General features: G+C 56.2%; 4 protein-coding genes across 4 annotated transcripts; all 4 read right to left on the bottom strand.

Annotated features, from left to right (window-relative positions):
- Positions 1-756: 756 nt before the first annotated feature.
- On the bottom strand, positions 757-3,135 carry LBRM_27_1760 (conserved hypothetical protein; the record flags this gene model as incomplete). Its single annotated transcript, XM_001565883.2, has 1 exon — positions 757-3,135. The coding sequence occupies one exon, from the start codon at positions 3,133-3,135 to the stop codon at positions 757-759; it is 2,379 nt and encodes a 792-aa protein (XP_001565933.2).
- Positions 3,136-7,752: 4,617 nt separating this feature from the next.
- Positions 7,753-8,394, bottom strand: LBRM_27_1750 (putative eukaryotic translation initiation factor eIF-4E; the record flags this gene model as incomplete). Its single annotated transcript, XM_001565882.1, has 1 exon — positions 7,753-8,394. One exon carries the CDS (start codon positions 8,392-8,394, stop codon positions 7,753-7,755), a length of 642 nt encoding a protein of 213 aa, XP_001565932.1.
- A 6,493-nt stretch (positions 8,395-14,887) lies between these two features.
- On the bottom strand, positions 14,888-15,073 carry LBRM_27_1740 (ghistone H1 like; the record flags this gene model as incomplete). The annotated part of the gene is made up of 1 exon (XM_001565881.1): positions 14,888-15,073. One exon carries the CDS (start codon positions 15,071-15,073, stop codon positions 14,888-14,890), a length of 186 nt encoding a protein of 61 aa, XP_001565931.1.
- Positions 15,074-17,250: 2,177 nt separating this feature from the next.
- LBRM_27_1730 (conserved hypothetical protein) lies at positions 17,251-17,907 on the bottom strand (the record flags this gene model as incomplete). The annotated part of the gene is made up of 1 exon (XM_001565880.1): positions 17,251-17,907. The coding sequence occupies one exon, from the start codon at positions 17,905-17,907 to the stop codon at positions 17,251-17,253; it is 657 nt and encodes a 218-aa protein (XP_001565930.1).
- Between the last annotated feature and the right edge of the window lie 4,305 nt (positions 17,908-22,212).

The raw sequence follows: 22,212 nt of genomic DNA, 5'->3' as shown, positions 1-22,212 counted from the left end.
ACTATATATACACACATATATATGTGGGTGTGTGCTTGTTTGCTTGTTATGTCTATCTCTACGTTTGCTCGAGAGCTGCACGCCATTGACACCCTCTTCGGACTCTCCTCCTGCTCCCTCCTCTCTCGTTTTCTGCGCTGCGCTACACAACATACGTGGTGAAGCAGGCGCAGTGAGCGGGGAGTGTGAGAGGTGCAGGCAAGAGAAGAAGGTCGTAGCATGGCACGCAGCGGCATGGTCCTTGTAATACATCACAGACGCGCATACCAACAATTACACGCACATCCACGCCACCATCGTTAGTCTTCCTTTCAAAGGTCACCGCACAGCGCAGTAAGCGAGACCGAACACCTATGTACATTCAACGGAAGCGGCGTTTGACTCTGTCCTACGCTTGGCAGCCCCGAGCGCGCAGACGCACTCACCAAAGTAGGGAAGGGGAAGAGATCAAAGAAGAACACAAAACAAGCACGCGGCTGCATGGAGGTGCTGGAAGACATCGCCAGCAAACCCCAGCCCGTGCGTCATGGCAGTAGTGCGCACGGCAGCACTCCCTCTCCTCTCCCAACGCAGTGGGGAAGGCAGGAGCTACACGAATACCTCAGCACCACCAGTCACGCTCACGCAGACTCACACCGGCACCACGGCAAAGGGAAAAAAAAAAGCAAAGACCACTGTGAGCTCCTTTGCCAAGCACTGGAGAAGGAGGCCTGATACGAGGGAGGGGCCGCACGCTGCACGGCTGCTTCGCGCGACTCAGGCGGTCGACTCCGACTCCATGCGTTGAAGTTCCTGCCGGTGCAGCTTCTCCACCAGCTCCAGGAACTCTTCATCACGCTGCGGGTCCTGGGCGTACGGGTTGTTCAGATCCCCCAAGTCTGTCTCCTCCTTGACTGGCCGACGCTCGGCGAGTAGGGAATCAGTCGCGTCAACGTTCTCTTTTCCGGGCAGCGCTGCCACACCGTTACTCGACGCCGTCTGCGCAATCGTGCCGCGCAGACGTTCCGCTGCACCTTGGAGGCCAAAGCGATCAATCTCAGACTGCCGTTCAGACCAGCGCCAGTCGTAGTAGGCGACGCGCCGCGTCTCGCGCTCAAGCATAGCGCGCACGTACTTCTTCTCCCCATTGGACGCGCGCGACAACGCTGGAGGCAGGACATACCAGTGGAAAGAGCCGAGGTTGGTGCCAAGCAGCAGCTGCTGCGTGTACCGACGTGTCACGCGGTGTGGCAACGGCTGGAAGGCGATGGATGTGATGGCGTCCTGAACAAGATGGTGTGTCAGCATCGGTTCGGGGTTGCGGTCGAGCAGGTCCCAGACCTCCACCATTCCATTACCCGTGCCAACGATAATGAGGCCGGGGCGGCCTGGAGACCACGCCGCGCACATGACATTTCCGGGCCTCTGCGGGCATTCGTACAGTGGCATGAGCAGCCCATAGCGCCAAACCTTGAAGCAGCCATCACCGCAGGTCAGATAGACGTCACCAATGATCGGGTGCCGCTCCACGCAGTAGACGGGCCCGGCGTGTGCCGACGGCACCACCGACCGCACAAACCGTGTGTCTTTCGTGTACCCAAAAGTGGGGACAACGATCGAGGATCGCCGCTCGTGCTGAGCGACCATGGAGCAGAACCCAAGTTCGCCGTCAGTGCTGGCGACAACAGCCGCATAGGAAGGAGAGTCGTCCACACTGCATCCGTTGAAGAAGAAGCGGAAACCCGGCATCTCACCAGTGCCGTCGGGCTTTGTCAGCTGATAGCGCAGCAGTGGCACCCATGGCTGCTCGTTGCTGCTGGTGCGGCTTTGATGCTTAATCTTGCGCAGCTTATCCTGCGGCAGGTGTTGCGGGCGCGTGTCCCACACAAGCATCGTGCCGTCTTCACTGAGGGTAGCAAATTGGTGGGTCTCGTTCACGACTGTCTGCTTGCCGTCAAAGCCGAACTCGATTTTCTCTGGCAGCCACTGCAGGTCATGCACCGGGCCCTGGTGCGACAACTCGACGCGCGATTGCTGAGACGGCTGCAGACGAGGGACCCGGACATCTCCATCGACCTCGAGGCTAATACCCTTGAGACTGTCCGGCATGCGGGGCACCTCGCTCACCTCTCGGAACTCTCCTGCCTCCTCGCTGCCACCGCCGACAGCCGCCGCATTGGATTGCGGCTTCTGCGACTGCTGATGCTGGCTTGCGTTGGAGAAGAAGTTAACTATGTCGGCCTTGCTGAGATCCCAGAGAAAAACCTGGCCATTGAGGGAACCGCCGGCAACCAAGCTGGGCCGAGTTGGATGAAAGTGAAGCACCTGCACTTCCTCCGGGGCCTCGAGCAAGTAGCGGGGATGCATCGGGTCATTCAAGTCCCACACAAGGGAGACGCTGCTTTCACACCGCCGATTAGCCTGCAGGCGCTCTGGCAACGTCTGCAAGGCGATCGAGGCGACGCACACAAAGTGGTCGCGCCTCCGCCCGCTGCGCCAGCTCACCCCGCTCACCTTCCGCCCCTTGGTAGAGTTGTGGACGTAGTTTGCCTTCTCAATCAGGACGAGCTCGTCATGGGTAGCGATGACGGCGTCGTCCTCGTTGAAGTTTCGGAAGTCGTCAGTGTAGATCGGCACCTGGTAGTTTTGCGTCAGACAGAGCAGCGTGCGCGGGAGCACCTTGTCGAGAAACGCGCGGAGATTCGGCTGCTCCTCCTTCGGCGGGGGCACGTGCCGGATGCACGCATCCACGACAGTCGGCTCCGCCTGCGCCACCGCGTTCACACGCCGGGCGTGGTGCGTTTGCGTGGAGGCAGTCGTTCGCCGTGGGACGGCCTGCACGCCGGTGTCCACTTCATCGCGCATCACCTCGTAAAGCGGGTTGTCGACGGATCGTAGGTCGCGGCTGTCCTCGTTCGCTTCCTTTGTGATGTAGCCGTTGTGCGCCGAGGTGCGGTGACGCAGAATGGCCTGTCGCGCAATCTCGAAGTGGACTGTGATAGGTAGGCGACTCGGTATGGATGGAGCACCGACCCGGTCCGTGTCTTTCTGCTTTCGGATTTCCTCCTCGCTGCCGTAGCTCTGCCAGGTGCCACGTGGCACGACGACGCGAAGTTCTTCAGCGACCTGAAGCAGCTCTTGGGTGACAAGCGCCATCGGTGCAGCTTGGGCGGCGGCCGGGGTGACGGCGCCAGCCGGTGCCGCCGCAGTAGTCGCCGTCGTCACAACCTGGGAGGTAAGGATTTTGGGATGCCGGGGAATCCCACTTTGCACAGCGGTCGTTGACATGGTTAAGCTGATCCTCCAGTGGGAGACTCAACGTGCGAGACTTCGCTTGTGTTGTTGTGTTGGCTACGAGAAAGGGCAGGGACGGGTGGTCGCATGGGCATCGGCGGTGCGGTGTGGGAAGGGAGGTGGCAGGGAAGCAGCAGAGGAGAGAGGAGGTGAGTAGGGGCAAGTGGTATTGGAGGATTTCCTCGCAGGGCAGAGCAGAAAAAGCTTGCCGCCCCCCTCCCCCTCCGCTGACCGGCAAGGAGAGCAAAGAAGCACGAGTGGCTCCTCTTTCCGCGCCGTCAACCATGAGAGAGAACAGCCACGACAACGACAAACGCACAAGTGAGCCGCATGGGCACGTGTTGAGGCGGACAGGAAGGGGGAGGGGAGGTGGGCCGTTCACCTCACCGAGCACAGCTGCCTCGGCGCTTCGAGTTCCCAATGGGCATTCCCACATTGTGCTCCGTTCTCTTCTCCCTCTCTCGCACCAGCGTGACTCGCACAGGGGAAGGGAGAGGGTGGAGCCACCGGAAAAAAAAAATGGCGTGAACGAGTTGTTCACGGTATTCGTTCAGCACGCCCATTCTGCCGTGGACCATATGAGTGCACGCAGCTCAACCAAGTCAACCACAGGCCACATTGCGCGTGGTGCGCGGCAGCCGTAGACACACGCGGTGCAGCAACGCACCGACACCGTCATCCGAGCACGCCCTCCCCCCAGCCTCGAACTCCACCCACCCCGCGCTCCGCAGGCCACCCCACAGCCGCTCCTCCCACCACGCCGATCGCCACCTGGTGCATCCCTCGGGGTGGCACTCAGGCTCCTTACACTAGTACGTAGCGAGGGTCGGGCGAGACACGTTCGAGTCACGCCGACACGCTGCCCATCACATGGGTGGCACAGGGGGAGGAGGGGGGTTCACGGACGCGGGCCGCTGCGACGCAACGCCATCCAGGACCGGGCCGCCAACATCAGCAGCGATCCACCCCCGCTCTGACTTCCCTAATGTCGTCGGTATGCGACGCTGCCACCATCCGAAGCGGTTCGGCATTGGCAGGGATGAAGGAGGGCTGCCTGGCTTCCCCACACCGCAGAGTGGGGGAGGGGAGGATACTGACCCCTGAGACGCCACGCGCTGAGGCGTCCCCTGCCATCATCCAGTGTTTCGATATCAAGGGAGGATGGGATATCCACAGCAGCGTACACGTCATATACGCGCTCCTTTTTTTTCCACCAGCACGCACACCCATACACGCGTCTGTGGTTAATTTGCCTCTTTTCTTTGCGTCTTCTGGTTGCCATAGGCGAGCAAACGCAAGAGGAAGCAGTCAGAGAGGTGGAGAGACGCACACCCCATCATCATCATGTGTGCATCAGTTCTACCGCAGCACATCCTGCCGCGCCGCTCACGCACATCTGAATGGAAGCGTTTGAAGTGCCTAAAAACACTTAAGACGTCCAGAAAAACTCACGGACGGAACGCAGTTTCAGCTGAAGAGGCGCACCGACGAATATGCTCCCGAAACGTACATGGGTTCTCGCTTTACAGAAGTATTGGCCTCCAACCAGCTCGTTATTAGTTGGCTTTGCGTTCATTGGTCATGTGGGGGAGGAGTGGCATTTTCCCTCGTCACCTTGGGGACTTGTCGGCTCGCCGTTGCCATCTCGACGCCCTGGCTCTTCCCCTCGTCAGCTCTCACAACTGCTCTTGCTCCCCCCTGCACCCTACAAGAAAACAATGTGCTTAACTCTTACGTAACCCTGCTCCAGGCAAGACGAGATGAGCCTCCTTTGCTCAGCATCTCCCTCTACCACGAACAAGTCTACAAAGATCTGCATAGAGCCCGCTTTGACCCACCCCTGCTGCACTACGGTGAAGCCCGAGTCGTCTCGGACGAGACGCCCTGCCGTCGAATCAAACCGCGCGTCCAACGGACTCTTCTCGGCCTTCCTCGCCCCTTCTTCGGATGCGCAATGGGCGCCAGACGGACTCAGGTGAACCGCACGTCTCGATCCGAGTGGGCCGCAGCACCGGGGGCCTGCTCGAGGACGGAAGCGGTGGCTGCTATCGTAGGGGGTAATAGGGAATGCTGGCCTAGCCTCCTCCGGGAGCGATGACCAAGCCAGCCACTCATGCAGTGGGCACCGATGCCTCCTACCGCTGTCAATTCCGCCGGCTTATAGATTTCGCCATAGTGCTCCAGCTCACGGTGACCAAAGACAAACTGAAATAAGAGGAGAGTACGACGGACTAGTGGCGCCAGCTTTTGTGTCCTGAGATGCCGCAGCACGCCATCCCCCCATCCTTGTAGGGTCCCGTGCTGAGCGCCATGAGGAGGGAGGGTGATGCGGCAACACCAGCCACGCTTGTTTTTTTTCTGTGCCTTGGTTGCTGAAGTTGTCTTCGCAGCAGGGCAAAGCCCAGATCTGCTGCTTCGCACTCAGCGCAGCAGCTGCAAGGGGTCCGCAGCCTCTTGTCGCTGCACCTACAAGTGTATTATTGTTGTAAGCGCATCGCGGCTGCTCGTACCGCACCGTTGGTCCACAGTGGGGCAGGGTGACTTCGCAAAGGGGTAGAGGGCGCTGCCCGCACGTCGCGCCTTTTCTCGCTCTCGAGAGACCCCGCCGCAGCCCGCTGGGGAGCGATGGGCCCAATTGTACGCGACCGCTGCGCATGGAGGAGGCGTGCGGATGTGGTGCTCCGAAGGGGTCGACGCCTGCACGCCCGTGTGAGAACCGCCGAAGCATTATGACCACACCGTCATTCAGCGTCTACACCTCCCCGCCGCAAGTGCAGAAGGCAGCCTCCTTGAGTGGTTGTGGAGGGACGCAGGCGGGTGCGGTGTACAAGCACTATGGCGTCGAGGCGCAGTGGATCCGCCCTTCTCAGTACGTACCCGCTGCCTGCGTCTGTTGCGGCTCCCACTGCGATTGCGGCTGCTTTGGCGTGAATGCACTCAAGGACCCCTCCCGCAGTGCTTGCTAGCACTATCCCACCACGCGGTGGCGCCGCAGAGTAGCTCTGATCCAATCAGTGCCCTGGGGAAAGAGCTGGGGTGGCTCTTTGATGGACCTCACTCCTGCGAAGAGATTGCCCTCAGCTTGGCAGGTCGAGCAGTGCTGCTTGGATGCCCTCTACGAGGTGCCGGCCAGTACCACGCATTGGCTAGAGGGCCAATGCTGGGAAAGAGGGAGTAGCGATTCCCCTTCCCGGCACGGGCGTGCCACGGGGAGCTTCAGCTGGTGGCGGTGACGTGCACCAAAGGGTGTGCCCTTCGCTTTGGGGGAAACTCAGCTCCACGAAGTGCTCCAGTGCCCCGTGCTCGGCCCCCCAGAGGGTGGGCTGCAGTGTGGTTTGCATGACACGCTTGCCTGCGGAGGGCGAGAAGAATGGGAAGTCACCAGCAAAGGAGGCGTGGTGCAGTCCGGGTGTCCTGCTGAGCTCCAGACTCAGTGCGTCGACCCCAAATAATGATGAGGGCCTCGGACAGAGACCTGAGGAGCCTCGCAAGTAAATTTGGTCCTCTTCGATTTCGCCTCGTGAAAGCGAGCGCAGGCAGGGCGACCGCCTCAGACATCCACTACCCAACAAGTACGAGGTGTGAGCCTACGTTCAACTTGCTCAGTACCGTGATGATAACAGCGTGGTTCCGTGAGCCGAACCACCGGGCGTGGCCCACAAGCACTTTTCCTACCTTGGCACCGGACTGGAGCTGCACCGCTTTGTGCAGGAGCAAGTCCAGAGGCTCTACAGTGGAGCGGGGAGGGGGGAAGCAAGACCACTGAGGTTGGATCTTGTTTTCTACATGGCCACGCAGGCCTGTCGCGAGACCATTCGCTCGAGTAACCTGCGCAGACCTCCGGTGAGCCTCACAGGGCGGTAGGACGGGGGTTACGTCGAGCTTGCGGTACTAACGAGAGGAAAAGAAAGAGTCTGCGACTGAACACACACACACACAGACAAATACCATCCAGGCATCTGTCCATGGTGGAAAGAAATCGGAAAGCAGAGAGGAGAGAAAGAGATGAGTGAAGTAGGGAGGGATCTGGGAGATGGTCGGTGAGAGCGTAGAGGGAAGAGAGGGGGTTGGTCTGTCGTCTTACAGTCCTGTAATGGCCCTCCGTAGGGTTGTGAGACGCTGCTGCTCGTTATGCATCTCTCCCCCCTCTCCCTGACTCCAAGTGCACCACAGCACTCCGATCTACACAAAAAGAGGCGTCGACGCACTGCTTCAGGCGAGCAAGCTTTACACACGCACAACTACAAAACGAGAGAGGGAGGGGGGTCGTTGGCATCAACGCCGAAAACGACAACCATCGGCAACACGCCATAGAGTGAGTGAAACATCAGAAGACAAAATAACAACAGACAAGAAAATAGTTTTTTTTTTCCCTTTAAAAAACCATGTAGACAACACCACCACAAAAAGTAAACAAGCAAGCATCGACCACAGAAAGGTGGCCCGTCCAGACACATACTTACACAAACATCCACATTGCTAAGAAGCCTCGCCGTGCTTTGTGAAGACAATGGATGCAATCGGCGCCAAGCTCGCCTCCTTTGTTAGCGCCTTCTTCAGCACCTCGATCTTGTCCGTTGCTGATGCATCGCTCACCCACACGGCGAGACGGTTGTGGTATTTACGCTTCGACATGACAATACCCGTCACGAACGGCTCCGCTGATGCGTCCTTCTTCTCTACGCAGTCAAGATATTCGCCTACAGTGGCCATCAGAACATTCTCCCATGCCTTATCAAGGTCAGTCTTGGCCTCCGCCGCGCTGCCATCGGCTGCTGCAGCGCTGCTGGAGTTGTTACTGCTCCGACCATTGGAGCTGGTGATATCAAGGTTCACCCAGAGCTTTCCACCCTTCTTGTTTACCGGGTCCTCCCACATGGGCTTCACACCTTCCTGGAAGAAGTGGTACTGCGAGGAGGTGCGCAGGGCGTGAAGAGGCTTCATGTACCGGAGCATAACGAAGAACTCCTCCACGGAGCGCACGGTCATAATGGGCACCAAGGACATCTCCCAGTTTTCCGTGTTGTACGTCGATGGACTATCGTACCAGAGCGTCCAGGCACGCTGCAGCTTATGCAGGTTCGTCATTTTGTGAGGAGGAGCGGAAGATGGAGCTGACATGCCGTAGCCCGAAAAGTGCGTGTGTTTGGGGAGCGCGGGAGGGGGAGGGGGCGTAAGGAGATGTCCTCCAGTCAGGGTGATCTGCGGCGGTTGAGTCCTTTCACCACAGTGGTAGAAGAACAAAAAGAAACGGCAAAGCGAGTCCACTCGTCAAGCAGCTGCAGGTGCGGACGCGGAGGGGAACAGACAAGTTCGCACCGATGGAGCGATAACAGAAAAAGAGGCGTTAGGGAAATAATTCACACACGCGTGCGCGCACCCACGAAAGCGAAACAAACAAACAAGCGAAGCCGACGCACGCAGAAGAGAGAAGAGGAGCACCAACGTACAAGAGGAGAAAAGTCAAAGAACCCCAATGAGTGACTGCCTGTGGGAGGCGTGGACCAGTAAAAGACCGGAAAGAGAGAGAGAGCGAGAGCGAGAGCGAGCGGTCTACAACGAAGACGCACACAGTAAGAGAGACAAGAGCACACACTCGCTGAGATGAAGAGAGAGGATGCAAAAGGGCGAGAGAGAGAGAGGCGATGAGGAAGTACGAGTGAGAGCGATACTCCAAAGGACGCAACTTCTGTTATCTGTGGCACACCCACACACCCACACACACAAACCTAAACATAAACACGCACTTTGAACACCACCGTCACCACCGCTAGCGTAGAGAATGCGCGAAAGGGAGAGAGAGCTAAATAGAAAGCACAGAGACTGACACAAACAGAGAGAGAGAGAGTCCAAAGAAATAAAGAACATAAATACTGAGGGAGGAAGGAGAAAAAGGTCAAAATTACCCAAGAATATGCAGAGAGAGAGAGAGTAACAGAAAAGGTGAATGAAAAAAAGAGAGAGAGAGACAACTCGTGAGTAGGTGAAATGAGCGGTAGCGCGTATGTTTGTCCGTATCGGCGGGCCTGTACGGGTTCCTGCAGGAGACGGCTGCGGCTACTTTGTGTTTACCACCTTCTCCTTTTCGTCTCTTCTTCCTTCGCACTTCCTCTCCTGCCTGTGTGTGTGTGTGTGTGCGTGTAGCGCAAAAAAGGAGAAAAATCAACCACAAAAGTGTCGGCGAAGTAACTCCCCTCCCCTCACCCACGGCTAGCGCGCACAAAGCGAGGAAGAGACACAGCCACAAAAGAGACGAACAAAAAGGGCAGACACGACGATGACAGCAAACGCGAGACGAAAAACGAGGAAAAGAGGCACCTTAGCCACCGAAACACGAGGAGAGAGAGAGAGGGCGGGCAGGCGAGCGAGGAAGGAGGGAGAGGGAGGGAGAAGGCGAGCAGAGGAGCGGTGATCAAGGAGGAGGAGGAGGAGAGAAGTAAATAAATAAAACGTCGCCAGAAATGCCCGTGAGCTATACAGTAACAACACCCTAACGTTAGTGGAGGGGGGAAAGAACAACAGGGAAGGGGATACTGTGCGATGATGAATTATGCTTGCACAAGTGCACGTGTGGCTGTGCGTATTGGGGGGGGGGAGCTGTATGCACGCTTATCTCTGTGGGTGTGCCACACGGTTGCACGAAACAAAAGCTAGGGGGGTTGGCGGTGAAGGCAGTGACTGGGAACCAGGAGACCTGATAAACAACGCGTTGAAATGCGCAGGACTTGTTGAGCTGCGCGACACTGTCCTTCCAACACGCAGGATCAAACAGTTTCCCCCCGCCTTTTTTTTTTCTCTTCGATAGATTCCTGCTCAAGGAGTTGACGGTGAGGAAAAAAAGGGATCCGTGCGTGAGCCTTTTCGTTTCGCTATGAAAATTTCTTTTTTTTTCCCGTTCCTCTGTGAGAAACGAAAACACAAAAAGCGACGGCTTGACGATGAGGCGACTTGGGGCCGGGGGTTTGATGACGACAACGAAGGTTTGGGGGGGGGGGGTAGGAAAAGAGAAAGGCACAGCTGTGAGGCACCGCTAACGGCTCTTTAAGTAAAGAGAGATTCGCGGGAGGAAGAGAGCAGGTCCGGGTGATGCGCAAAGCGGAAAGAGAGAGTGATCACTCTCTCTTCCGGTATCTATTGCGGCTTTGTTTTCCTTGTTACCCTTCGGAGGGAAGGGGGAGGGGCTACAGATGTGTCAGTAAAAGTCAGCGCGTATCTCGGAGTGCAGCTGTCGTAGTATCGAAGGGATGCGCCGGTGGATTTCGCTTTCTTTTCGGGAGGGGCGGGGGGGGGGCGTAGGAACAGCCCTCTTCGCGCCTCTTACCGATCTTTTTTACTTTGGTGGTGGGAGAAGTGACGCTTGGCTAGTCGGTGTGATCGCTTGAGAAGTGGAAGAGGGAGGTAAAACGGATGGATGAAGCTTAGCTCTCTGCGGAAACAACTGTCGTAGGCGAGCGAAATGGTGCACGTGAAGGAGTATGGCTGGGCATGAGAGAACGAGAGAGAGAGGAGGAGGAGGAGGAACATCACGAAGTAAAGAGTGAGGGCTAAAAAGACAGACTCGCTGCGTTCATGACAGTCCCCCCCCCCCCCCCCGAGCGTCTACATGCATGAGTGAGTGCCCGGCAGTGCTCTTCCATGATCGTCGCACAAAGGGGGGGGGTGAAAACAACCCAAAGAAAAGGAGGCTGCGCTGCGGTAAGGAGTGGCTACACAAATTACCACTCTGCAGAAGAGAACTGCCAAGCCAGGTGAGGACCTATTCAGGCGAAAGTAGAGAATCTGCGTCCTCGTTGCTCAGCATTGGGCTGCACCACCAGGCCCGCCACCCCACCCCCGCGTTCTCGCTGGCGAGTGTCTCTACCGTGGGCGCAAGCGAGCCGTTCTTTCAATTGAGTGCTTACATGTGGACATTGGCCTCTTCGGCTTTTTTTTGCTCGCAACTTCCTGCAGGGCTGTACTGTGAGCACTGTGCGTGCATGCGTGGGTGGGTGTAGGTGTGGGCGTGAGGTGACTACGATGGGTGCCTGGTACAAGCCAAGCAAGCACATACGCATTTAAAGAGGGGAAAAGAGACCGGAGCGATCGGTTGGTCTGCTCGGCACGGCCACCTGAGAGAGGGAGAGAGCACTTTACTTACCTTTTGATTGTGTTTGACCATTTTTTTCGACCTCTCCTCCCTCCTTCACCTCCAGCGCGCGCCTTTCCCTTTCCCTCTTCCGCTTCCTGCTCACAGAGCAGACCCACTCACCCTAAAAGAATGAAATAGAGAAGCATAGAAGAAGAAGGAAAGCAAACATACAGACACGAGCAGAGCGCGCGCGCGAGGCAGGGATGCAGTTACATCACCGGCAAAAGCCCGCGGGGAGTGCAAGGAAGGTAAGAGGAGAGAGAAAAGAGGAAGCGAGGCTCAGTGCGATACAACAAGGTGGTGCATTCGCCCCCCCCCCCCCCCCACACACACACCAATCAACAAAATCAGCGCAGAAAACAGCCAATGGTCATCGATAGAGGGAAAAGAGCGAATAGTGTGAAGGGAGGGGGAGGGAAAGAGGATGCAAGGAGAGAGAGGTGCGAGGACACGGACAACGCATGAGACTGCGAAGAAGACACAGCACAATTGGGGAAACCTAGACTACCCTGCTCACTCGCACGGCCGCCTTTGCGGCTAACCTGACGTTTTAGCAACATCCCAACCAAGAAGGATGAAGCCGTCGTTTTTTGCTTACTGATAATGACGAGCACCCATCCAGCGTTTCTGCCTAACTCGGAAGCAGAGCAGCACAGTACGACACACGGCTTGTGCTTCATCTTGCCTATCTCTCTCTGCTTGTTTGACGTCCATCGATATACCCACGCTTCTCTGTGTGTGTGGGTGTGCTGAGACCTCAGCTCCGCACATATATATTTGTTGTGCTTTCGCTTTGATTGGCGTCGAAAAGGCGGATAAATTGAGGTAACACGACGCCCCCTTTGACATCCTCTACATCGCAGGCGCCGTGGGGGTGGGGGGTGAGGAGGAAGCACTGGGCTTCCTCACTGTGCGGTTCTTTATCGCTGCATGTGGAGCAGCGGCTATTGGTGGATACGAGGGAAAGGGTACTGCTGAGGATGGGGGAGAGGGGGTAGAGAAAAAGACCGAGACATACACAAAGGTGGTAGTGTACTGAGCGGAAAATCACAAGTGGCGGCGAGCTGATGGAAAGAGGGCGCAACAAAGCCTGCAAAAAAAAAAAACACCAGCTGGAGATTGTGCTGTTGTGTGCGTGTAAATAATTACGTCGGTGTGGGTCTGGTTGTGGTGATGGTGTGAGAGGGGCTCATAGTTATTCTCCGAACTGCAGCTGAAAGGGAGTGAAGGCAGAGGAGAGAGCAGAAGAAAAGCGACGCCACGAAGCACAAGTGCGCATCTACACAAAGCGAGTTTGATGTCACGTAAGGGAGAGACAGAGGCGTCGCGCGCACCGCACATCGAAGAGAGAGAGAAGCGCACGTGACGGTTTAGAGAGAGGTTAGCCATGAAGGATGAGTGTGATGACGAAGTCAGCATGAAGGTTAATTCCTGGTGTTAAAGGGGGGAGGGAGGGTGCGAGGTGCACGGCGTGGGGCTTTCAAAACAAACACACACACACACACACACACGCATACGTACACGCGAAATCTGTCAGATGAGGGGGGCCCGCACACCGTTGCTCCATGCCGCTACAGCGCCCAGCCCCAAGTGAATGAACACGTGCACGGACAGGGAGAAAGGTATACAAGACCCCTTACGCCCACGCGTATCTCTGTCCAGGCATCACGACCTCTCCGAGATGCTGAGGGAACGCAAGGCTGCCCTCGTGAAACACGACGATTACTCTCGCTTATGCGCAAGAGCGGCCTTGAGAACTGTGTGCTTGTGTGCACTTCAATTCATGAGTGCGCGTGCTCGCCCACAGGTGCACGAGCAGCTATACCACGCTTTTTGCTTTGCCTTCTTGCCCATGCTCGATTTCCGTCTTCACAATCGTCGTACGTTTTCTTTTTTGTTTTCTCTACTGGCGTCTTCACATCCGGAGCGAGGTACAGGCATGAGCCGCAATCCTATGAAGGCACACACGACACACGGCTGGACATCCAGTCCCGCGCGCTCACATTGTACCCGGAAGAGGAAGAAATGATGAGGAGCGTAGGACAAGGGGTCGCCAAGGACGATCGCAGGGCATAAAGCGAACAAATCGTGGGCATTCTCACAAGAGGTCTCGATGGAGAAAATAGAGATACAGGAGACACAAAAACATTGAAAAAAAAAAAAAAGTGGCAGTCATACAAGTACACACTCCCCTCATGCGCCCGTCGTCGTCGTCGTCGTCTTTGTTCTCTCCCTCCTCTCTCTCTCTCCCTCTCTCTTGTCGTATTGCCCTCTTTGTGTTTTTTTTTTGGGGTTCCGCGCCTCCTCCTAACGCACTTTGTTTTGGATTTTACTTTCGTCGTCTTGCCTCAACGCACCACCCGCGGCAAAAAAAAAAGAAAAATGGAGCAAACGGGGGCGTACATCGTGAGCGAAGAAGGGGGAAAAAAAAGGCGGAGGGAAATCAAAGGTGCGAGGGAGGTGAAGGGAGCCATTGGTGGGGAGGGGAGGTGGAAAGGCAGGGAGGAGGAGCCAAATGCCAACGAGGAAACGAGAGAGTGGGGAGGATGGGGAAGACAAGGCGATGGAGGGTGGGTGCGGAAGGAAGAGGAGAGGGACGGCAATGATGCATTCAAAATGTGGAAGTTGGACTCCATGTGGGTCTTGCCGCGGTTCTCCAACGTTTTCGTTTCCTTCTTTTCCCCTTCTTTTTTTTTTTTTCGTTCGTTCGTTGGCGCATCTCCGTGTGCAGGCGCGTGTCTGTTCGAGTCCGCTTTTTAATGCGTTCAGCGCAGCTGACATCCACCACCATAAGGTGGGACGCACAGACACACAGACAACCACACCCACACACACATGCCCACCCACACACCGCACATTACATCGACACCTCAACAGACACACCTCAACAGACACACACGGGGGGCAAGTAGGCAGACGTGAGGAAGAAAAGCACGCGATAGAGGAACATCAGCCGCACAGCACACGTTATATGCCTTCACAAACCGAGACGAGAGAGAGAGAGAGAGACAGAGGGGGGAGGAGGAGGAGGAGGAGGGGGGGGGGTAAATGAGCGAGAAACACGCCCAGCGTACACGAAACAAAGAAGTGGTACACGAATGAATCGTGGCAGAGAAGCGTACACACAGTAAGCGCAGAAACAAGGCCCCCACCAAGAAGATACAAACAAAACAGAAAGAAAGAGAGAAAGAGAGGAGGGGGGAGGGGAAATAGTCTCTATGAGTTTGACCGAATGAAAATATGAAACCCCCAAAAAAGAACGAGAAAAGATGCGGGAGAGAGTATACCCACACAGAAGGCGAAATGGCACACATCAGTGTTCCAAGCGTACACGTATGATGACTCTGTGCGCAGAGGCAATCCCCTAATCGCTCCCCTACGTGTCAGCGAGGCGGGAGAGGAAGAGAAGCAGCCGCAGCCAGCAAGAAAAACAAACGCTGAAACAGTCGCTAACAGCGACGTGTGTCGACCTCTGCACTCCCCGGTCTACTTCTTGGCAACGGCCTTCTTTGCGCCCGCCTTCTTCTTCGGCGCGGCCTTCTTTGCCACCCTCTTCGCCGCCTTCTTCTTCGGCGCGGCCTTCTTTGTCACCCTCTTCGAGCGAGCAGCCTTGGAAGCGACCCTCTTCGCGCCGGCCTTCTTCGCGGAAGCCTTCTTGAGAGCAACAACCATGTTTGGATACGGTGGAAGGGGTACTGTTGGGGATGTGGGGGAAGGGGGCGGGTAGAGAAGATGCGAAGAAGATGAGTGGAGTAAGTAGTGGCTGTGAGAAGGAGAGTAGGTAGCGAGACGGTTGAGAGAGGAAGATCTAGCGAATGATTAGCGTGATAGAGGATGCCGTGATGCGCCAGAGAGGTGGGAGGAGGTTTGTTTTGTGCGCCACGTACGAAGGTATGCGCGTGCACGAGGGTGATGTGTTATGTGGTGGTGGTGATTGTGGATCACGGTAGCAGAAAGAAGGGGGCAACCAGCGTAGATGAACCGCACAAGACAGGGGTGTTGAGGTTATGCCGCAACACAGAGAGAGGGTGGGTCAGAGGGGGGGGCATGAGCAGCAAAAAAAAGGAGCCAGAGCGGCGGGGAGGGCGAGTGGAGTAGGAGGGACAACGAGAAAGGAACAGAACAAGCGATCCACGTCGCACTGGACACAGGCTGGCACAGCAGGGAATGAGTTGCAGACCGACACTGGTGGTGGTGGTGGTGGTGGGGGAGCGGAAAAGGTCCCTTTTGCCATCGCCCCCGTCCGTAGCTTTCACTTCAGAGAGCATCGAGGGCCGCCTTAAGGAAAGACCCCGGGCAGAGCCATTGGCAACTCATCACGTCTCCTTACCGATCTCAGCGCCTTTGTGAAGCCCACTTTTTTATCCTCTTCTTCAGCCAAACGAAAAAAGGAAGGGGGAGGCAGGAGGCTGCGAGCGGGAAGCTGCGTCGGCACAATCAGCCTGGGAAAGACCCGAGGCCGCTCGGGTCTACTGTGACGATCCGAACAGACACGACGGCGGTGCTGCAGTGAAGTTTGCGCGTGCCTTTTTCCGTTTGTCCCCTGATGTGTTCGCTGCTGGTGTCTACTCAGTGAAGTGCCAGTACGCCAAAGAAGTGTACCAGCCGTCTACGTCTCCTCCTCCTCCTCATTGTGTGTGTGTGTGTGTGAGCGCGCATGTTTTTTTTTCCTTACCTTTCCGTTATGGGAACTGAGGTCAAAAGAGAAGCTACGAACTGCTGATTTATCATGAGAATGCCCTTCAGGGAGGGTTGGTTGGTGGTGGTGGTGGTGGGCTGAGCACTACAGCAGCTCCAGCACACGCACCTGTGGACGTCTGCCATGTCTCCCTTAACGGCTCACCACACCGCCATCTTCGTCAACTCCTCAGTGCCCCATTCACGCAGTCCAGGTGAGGACAATGGCGGCCTACACAATGAGAAGAGACGTGAGGTAGGGCTGCAAGAAAGGGAGAGAGTACGCATGGTCAGGAGCTGCTTGACTGCCTTAGTGGTGGTCGTCCAGGTGCGACCACACGTAGCGGTGGGGGTCTAGCACCAAGTCGCGGGCGTTGTACTTGATCTGCATTGCCGGATACTCACCAATCCAAGCGCCAACCGAGAAGATAAAGAACATCCACCACGGATCGCGGTTGAGCTGCGTAAAGCGGCGCGGCACGAAGCCACCGAGGAACATGATGCTGACGCAGTTGTTGTGGGGTGGGAGGTGGGTGTAAAGAGGTGGCGTGGAATAGCTGGGGTCAGCGAGGCGTGGCTGCGAGAAAGACAAGGGGGTTCTTTCGATAAAGCTGAAGGACACTTTTTATTGACTTTGTGCCAAATCGAAAGCGGAAGCGGAGGGGGAGGGGGAGGAGTGATGTGATAGGCGGAGTTGGGGCCAGCCGAGCACAGCAGATGTCGCCATCAGCGTACGCGGAAGACATCGCATCAATTGTGGGAGAAGGCACCAAAGAAAGTGAAGAGAGCACGGGCAAGACAAGAGGAGAGAGGGACAGTGGGGACTCGTGTTCCTCGTAGAGCCGAAGATGATGTGACGTGGAAGAAGTCGAAAGAGGGTCGCTGACGCACAAGCGGGCGCGGCACTCCGTGCATAAAAGGGACAGGAGGGAAAAGCGCCACTCCACCGACGCACAGGCAGGCCTCTGACGAGCGCCGACTTCGGCTCGTTCTTCTTTTTTGTCTGTTTTGTTGTGTTTTCGGGTGCATGCGCATGTGCCCAACAGCCGTAGAAGTGATGGGGTGAAGATGCTCCATCGTCATTTCTGACTGTGCACAGCCATCAACGCGCCTACGACCGCCTGAAGATAATCACCCACAGGACTGATAATGACTTTGGGTGGCTTGCCTCGCTACGCGAGTGGGTCTAGCACCGTGCGTATCAGCTCTTTTTCATTCTGTGGGTTGCAGCGCACCCGCCAAATGACGTTCCACGCCGCCAAGCACTCCTCTGTGCGTGAATCACTCGAGTCGCTTTCCGCGATGCTCTTGCCGGGGCCGAGATGCGTCAGCCGGACACGCATCATGCTCACCTGGAGCAAGTGCTTCAACTGCACTTCTCCCAATGCGTGAAAATCTCGCAAGTACACGATCAGCTGATACACCGCGCCGGGTGCAGCATCATCAGCGCTGTTTAGTGGAGCGTCCGCTAAAAAATTGAAGGGAGATGCCGATGAGTCCGACGCGCTGGCCGCCGTCAAAAAGGCGCCGTTTGGCGTGGTGGAATTCAATCGTGACTGAGGACCACTGACAGGGGTGGGCGGTAACAAGGTCAGCGTCTGTTTCGCCGATGCCACATCCGCCACAAAGTCGACGGAGACGCCCAAAGCGGTGATGAGCGGCGCAAGGTCGGCCTCATCACTTCGTTGAAAGCGGATGGTGAGAGAGAAGAAAAGCGGCGCCGTCAGCGGCGCCGAGGATGGGGCTGCATTGGTAGTATCCCTCCCCGCGTCCAGCAGCCGAAAGTGGTCCAGATGGACCGCAAAAGGAGAAGCAGCAGACGCGGTCATGGTGAGGGAGAGCCAAAGAGAGGGGGGCGAGTCCGAGAGCTGAGGTGGGTCCACCTACTATGTGAGTGAGGATGGCGCGCGTCTGCACTTCAAGGCAAGATAACAAATGCAAGAGAGGACATAATAAAGCAGCACACAGCACGGGGGGATGATGAGGTTGAAGCGAGCACATGCCGCCGACGCAACCACGGGGGAGGGGTGGGGGAGCGGACGAAGAGAAGGAACGACGAGAGGGTGAGTATTGGGAGGAAATGGGCGACTTGGGCAGAAAAAAAAAGGATAGGCGACCTGCGGTATCCCTCGGCAACTAAAGGGCGCGAGGCGAGAGCGGATCCGTGTTTCGCGCTGAATGCACGCAATCATCCCACCAATAACAACATGACTCTCTCTCTCATCCCACAGTCTCTCCGCCCCTCTGTTTCTAGTCTCCCTCCTCGGACTGATTCAGCATGTATAGTACTCGTGTCGCCATATCACACCTTCAGAGAGGCAGCAGTGTGGTGCTGTAGAGGCAACTCGGCAACACCTTGAGTGCGAGCACATGCACTGCTTTGCTAAAGAGTGGCTCCATGAGCTGAAGTCAGCTGCACTGTGGTATGTTTTGAGGTGATGCGCTTTAGCTTCGTTTTCCTCTGTTAGTTTCGAACATCGTCCGAACGCCTTTTGTTTCAAGCGGAATCGCGTACAGACTCCGGCGTGAAGTGTGCAACAGTCTAGACACGAGAAGGGACCCATACGCGAGCAGAGCTCAGCTTCCGCAGAGGCACCCACGACGCCGACAAATCAACCGCTCCCGCAAGAAAAAGGGAGCAAACCACCTGTGAGAGTACCCTAGGACGGCCCAACAGGAGGGGGGGGGGAGAAATAAAGAAAGAGAGACGCAGTTCGCAGAAGTCGCTCAGAAGAACGAAGCCCGGACTTCCCTCGCTGCAGCTAAAGGGACACCCGTATCATGAAGAGAAGCGAGGCCTGATTCTGATAGCGCGAGACTGTGCCCGTACCGCAAGACGATTAGGATTATTCTCGTGCTCACAGGTTTGAAACCAGCATCGAGTGCGTGCGCTGCTCGCAGTAGCGCACTGCGATAGCGACTGCTACGGTGGCCGTCGTTATGGCTATGAAGCGGTTAAGATTTTGCCAAAACATCGGGTACGCCTCCTGATCCGGCAGCGCCTGAGGACCTTGCATACCAGGGAACATTTTGATAGTGTGACTATGGGGAAAAAGGGGAGAGGGGGTGCAAAGAGGGCTTCTAAAGCCGAAGAAGGTAGTCGCGAAGGTGGAGGAGAGGGGTGCTGCTCGCGTTGACGCCGGGGAGCGACTGATTTTTCTGTTGTGCGTGTCAGTGAAATTTTCTCGCTTTGGGCCTTTTAACGCTCGCTGGAAGAGAGAGGACGGGCTACTTAAGGGAGGCGGTGACAGATAACGGTGATCTTCACAAAAAAAAAAAGAACGACAGGAAACAAGAGAATTTGTGCACAGGCTGGCCGGTGTGCTTGTTGAGGGCAGGCGGGGGGGGCTCTGTGCAAGTAGCAGCGTTACTTGGCGTGGTAGTTTCGATTGCGCGAGAGAGCTGGTAAGAGGGAGTAGGAGGCGCGTGAATCAGCGTTGTCGAGTACAAAAAGGAAAAGGAGCTCACGCAGAGTAGTCGTGTGTTTTATCGTGTGGGATGGGGTAGGGAGAGAGCGATTAAAAATGCACATGTGCGGCCATACAATCCAAGAGCGCGCGCGCCGAGAAAGGGTGGGGATCACGAGAGGAAGAGGACAAGTGAGATTGCATTGACGGGCGAATGGGTTTGGGAAGCGCCAGACACCGGTGCGGCATCGCTCGAGTCAAAATAGCCGCTTTCGTCATCGGACACGGACACGCGTTTTACCCTCGTTGTGCTCTGCTGCGTAGGCGACACCCGAGCAGGCCGGACATCAACGCACGGGGGATGTGGCCACCGGGTGCACGCCGACACCAAAGATGAGCCTATAAGCACGACCCTCGGCAGGCCGCGTTAACGCACCATGTCATTGTTTCGCGCGGTGGTTGCTTCTCTTTTTGCTTATCCATCTTTTGGGTGTGTTGCTTTTTTTTTGTTTCTTGAAGGAGGTGAGGCTTGGCAAGTGGCGATGCGATGTCTCCGTGTTACAGGGGAGCCTCTCCTCTGTCTGTCTGTCTGCCCGGGTGTGTATGTCTCCACCTTTTTCTTGCCGTTTCCTGGGGGAGGGAAGGGAGCAGCAGAGAATAAGGCTTTCCGGTATACGCGTGTTAGCTCGTATGCGTACACCTACGCGCCTGCACGTTGTATTTCTTCGAAGTGCAGCAGAAGGAGAACTGGGCGGGACCGGTACCCCAATGGTCCCAGCAGTCGCATCGGACAGAGCCCATGGCGATGCAGGGCATCAACAACAGCAAAGAAAATAAAAAAAAAACGCACGGAAACGCGGCCACTCATCATCAGCGGATATGTAAAACCAACAAGCAAAAAAGGGCACCCTTCTGCCGCTGCCCAAGGCGGTGTACCGTCATGAACAGTACTACCCCATACGACTTGTCGCTTGCTGTTTTACTCTCCCGCGCAACGAGCGTGCAGGCTTGATGGACGAAGACGCAACAACAACAACGACACAGTACTAGAGCGTAAAGGCGAGCAGAGAGGGGAGAAGTGCCTTGCCAAGTAAACATAGTAAAAGAAGCCACGGTGCAAAGAATGCAAAAGAAAAAAGAAAAGAGAGAGGCGCGGGCATGTATACCAGTACACCTCATCGTAATGAGCACGTGAAGCCCCTCCCCTCAGTACAGCTGACAAAGTTACTAGCGGGGGCCTCCGGTGTGTGGGGTGGGGGGCTCAAGGGCTCAACTGTCCACTTCATCGATTATGCTTCTCCTGCAGAGAATGACGCACCGCAGCGTGCCGCATACACGCTCTTCGTCAGCGCATTCTCTTGTTCAGCCGCACGAGCACTTGGGACTCAAGAGCAGAGAAGCGTACGTAGAACATGGACAAGGGGGCGCGAAAGACGGGCGAAGGCATCACAAGCAAACAGCCTGCACGGTTTTTTTCAGCGTTGGCGTGCAGAGGAATAAAAAAGCAAACGAGGAGAGGAAACGAAACGGCGACAGCAACAACAGCGGACGTTCTTCTCTCTTTTTTTAAAAAAATATTTCGCCGCGTGAAGAGAAGCAAACAGTGCGACGCTGTCGTTTCATAAGGGCGCACGTTCAAAACACCAGCGAAAGAAAAGTTGAAAAGGGAAAGCGACACGCAACGGAGCGAAAACTACAAAGATGGAGCACGCACACACACACACACACACACGCACACAAGCGTCGCGAATGCAAGACAATAAGAAGCGCAGGCGACGCCTGTGAATCGGAGAGGACGGGGGCGGGAAATAGAGAAGACACGGGGTCGTTGGAAGCGTGGAATACACAAGCACGCCAGCGGGTCTTGCTGTATGTAGGTGATCCACACAAAAGGTCATAACAGCGGTGTGGCGCCTTGCTATGTTATCAGCATCGCTCTCTTCCCTCGGGTTCGCGGGGTTCCTCCTCTGCATCCTGTCTTGATGGAAAAGAAATTACGCGGTCGACGCCGCCGCCAGGGGAGAGAGGTATGGTCACAACTTGGCCAGGCGCCTGTGAAGATCGTTTCCACTCGTCATTACATCCCCTGTCCCTTGGTAAAGCGAGGCATCACATACAGGAGCAGCATGATGGCTCAGAAGAAGAAAACATAAAGATGACGGCCCGCCTTCCTCTAATCACGGACTGTCGTGGGGGAGCGCGTGAGTAGACAGAAGGGAGGTAGAAGAGCACTTCCCTCGCCACGCCCTGCGCAAGGACCCCCCCGCACACAAAAGAAATGGTGAAGTGCTGAGGTGTTCACCGTGCTGACGCGACTAGCAAACCGCTTTGGTAGTGTCACTCCGCAGTCGTCGCGGCTCTAGCAGATGACCAGTCATGTGGATCTCTGCAACCCCCTTGCGCAAAACGGCCGCGCGTTCTTATGGAAACGCATTCCTCTTGACAGAGGTGGTGAGTGGAAGGGAGGAGGCACGGAAAAGCCCCTAATGCCACCTTTAAGGGTGAATTGTGTAGTTCGAGGACTAGCGGAGGCCCCCCAAAAAAGAGAAGGGAAGGAGCAAACGGGAGAGCGGGTGGAGTCATCAGCTGCCGTGCAGCCAGAGCTGCGACAAGGGCAATCATAGGGAAAGTGTATTGTTGTCTGCTCTCGATAACGTGCGTGGGACCACCACACCACCTACCGATGCATGGCGTTTCCTTCTTTTCCTCTTGTTTGCCGACACGGTT

This window comes from Leishmania braziliensis, chromosome 27 (assembly GCF_000002845.2).
Source record: "Leishmania braziliensis MHOM/BR/75/M2904 complete genome, chromosome 27".
NCBI lineage: Eukaryota > Euglenozoa > Kinetoplastea > Trypanosomatida > Trypanosomatidae > Leishmania > Leishmania braziliensis.
The sequence above is the reverse complement of the archived record's forward strand: the minus strand, read 5'-3'. Positions and strand labels throughout refer to the sequence as shown.